Here is a 2,509-nt window from a genome sequence, read left to right on the forward strand (position 1 = left end):
TTGCACCACTGCACTCCAGCCTGGGTGAGAGCGAGACTCCGTCTCAAAAAAAAAAAAGAAAACAAAAAAACACCGGGAATTTGTTCTCTCACGGCTCTGGAGGCCGGATGTCAAGGTCTGGGCTGGGCCTTGCTGCCTAAGGGGGCTCTCGGGGAGGGTCTTTCCTGTCTCTTCCAGCCCAGGACACCCTTGGCTTGTGGCTGCACCTCTCTGATCTCTGCCTCCAAGGGCACATGGCCTTCTCCTCTGTCCTGCACATGGGCACCTACTAAACTCCTATCATATCTACTGAGCCCCAACTGAAAGGCCCTTATCTGCAGAGCTCCAACCATGTGTTGGTATCTTCCGAGCCCAGCTCCAGGCACTGGGGATGCAGCAGCGAACAAAACAGAGACCCCAGCCTCTGCAGCTGACAGTCCAGTGGGGACAGACAGATAAGAACCAAGTCAGCCACGGCTTGGGCAACTCCACACCCGCTGGAGCTGGGGTCAGAGGGCCTCCTCTCTCTCCTGCCTCCTTCCTGTTCTGGCCGCTGCACTCTCCGGAGCCACCCTGAGCTTTTATTCATTTACCTGTTCCCTGTCTGTCTCTGTGACCAGAACATTGCTCCCTGCATCTGGAGGCTGAGGGGAACAGGCACAGGACTCAGGGCTGGGCACACAGCAGGCGCTCAATAACTGTCAGTGCACTGAGGAGATGTACAGCGCCCACGGTGCCAGTGCATGCACACACATGTGTACCTGTGCTCACCCCTGGGCACAGCATTCAGGCACACCTGAGCCGGCAGGGAGTGGAGAGAAGCTCCCCAGGACCAGAAGGCCCCAAATCTCCGGCGACACCAGTGATCCATGAAGCTGGTGGTCAGCAGCCAGCAGCAACACCTCTCCCCGCCTTGAAGGCTTTACAGGCTGGCCCCAGCTTGGATGCCTGGGTTCAGCCACCAGCCAGCCTCACCCAGGACCCTGAACCCCCGGGGTGGGGTCTCGCCTGCCTTCCTCCCCATTCCAGGTCCTTCTCCCAGTCTCCGGGTCCCTGGCCCTCTCCTTCTAAGCTCAGCGTCAGGCTTTCCATGTGGAAGCACGTACCCTGCGCCCAGCATCTTCTGCCTGCAAGGGCAACAGAGGCACGTTCCTGGCGAGGGTGAGCGGCTGCTGCCCAAATGCCACATGGAGGCCTCCGACAGCTCCACAAATGCATGTCACAACCTCAGGGCAGCGGTTGAGGCTGTTGCTCAAGACCCCAGCTTCCTGCAGAGTGGGACTGGCGGGACAGTGTCCAGGGCACAGATGAGGAGCACCAGATCTGCACAACGGGCTGAGGCTGTGTGACCTAAGCAAGGATCCCTCCTCTTAGCTTCGGTTCTCTGGTCTGCACAGCTGGGGCCTGACAGAGGCCAACATCCCCAGGTGCTGCCTGTGGTTCCTCCCAACCCCGAGACCTTCCCACCAAAAACACACCCCGGAGAATGCTTTGCCCAGAAGGTGCCTGAGCTGCAGGTGGCGTTTGAGGGCCCCCCTTCCTGAGCCTCTGTCCCCCTGCCCTGACGCACAGATCTCTGTCCCAGCAAGCCTGGTCCCAGTCATTCGGCCAAAGAGTGTTTGCTGAGTGAACAACCGACAGAGTAGATCCAGGCTTGAGCCAAGATGCAGCAATGGGCAGGGCCAGCTGCCCAGGTACACACGCCAAAACCCTCCTGGGGGGAGACAGCCTAGTCCTCATCCCCTGCCACCTCCTGCTGCTCCCAGAGATGGGGGCTGTTCTCCATCTCGGGCCTTATCACCTGGGGCCTCAGAGGCCCGGCCAGCAGCAGCACCTGGGGTCTGGAGGCTTCCTGCCCTGCACTGGCCGCTCCCCCACAGTGGCCCTGGCTGCATCCCCCCAGGGGCCTGAACAGGATGGGGGAGGGGCAGTGCCCACACGAGGGGTATCCCAGGGACCCCATCTGGTGGCTAGGCCCCAGGGCAATGAGGGCCTCAGAGGGCCCAGCGAGGCAGCTCTGCTCGCCTTTCCCAGGGACACAGAGGGGGACTGGACTGAAGCCAGGACCCAGGAGCCGCCCTGAGTCACGGCTGACTCAGCTGGCGGGCGGGAGATGCCACGGCTCTGGCCCAGCTGCATTCGCTGTCCAGGCACACTGAGGCCACTGGGGACATCCTCGGGGGGCTGCACGGTGGGCTGTGCCTGCAGCGCCTGGCTCTGCCCAGTCCCACGCCTCGGCTCCCCATCCCCAGCCGCCCGGGCCTCAGTTTCCCCGCCAGTGTCGGCGGGCAGCCGAAGAGCAGAGGGGTCAAAGGGCGCCAGGCGGGACTCACATGAGGTCAGGCCGGTGGCGGTGCAGGATGGCGCAGAAGGCCAGGCCGTCGCGGAACGACGTGGTCATGTTGCAGATATTCACGTCGCGGTAGCCCTCGCACTGCTGCCGGCACCACTGCTGCAGCGCCCTGATGGCCGCCATGTGAGCGGCTCGCCCGCCGCTCGGCGGAACCGCCTTCCGACACCTTCCCGCGGC

At 62.8% G+C, this 2,509-nt stretch overlaps 1 protein-coding gene across 1 annotated transcript in view; it reads right to left on the reverse strand.

The window, feature by feature from the left end:
* The window catches only part of MICALL2 (MICAL-like 2), a 32,129-nt gene extending 29,626 nt beyond the window's left edge, over positions 1-2,503 (reverse strand). Inside the window, exon 1 of the mRNA XM_011956996.1 lies at positions 2,313-2,503. Coding sequence (XP_011812386.1) covers positions 2,313-2,455 — 143 coding nt within the window. The 5' untranslated portion in view covers positions 2,456-2,503. The remainder of the gene's footprint in view (positions 1-2,312) is intronic.
* Positions 2,504-2,509: the final 6 nt, after the last annotated feature.

The sequence above is a fragment of the Colobus angolensis genome, unplaced genomic scaffold, assembly GCF_000951035.1.
Source record: "Colobus angolensis palliatus isolate OR3802 unplaced genomic scaffold, Cang.pa_1.0 Scaffold43, whole genome shotgun sequence".
NCBI lineage: Eukaryota > Metazoa > Chordata > Mammalia > Primates > Cercopithecidae > Colobus > Colobus angolensis.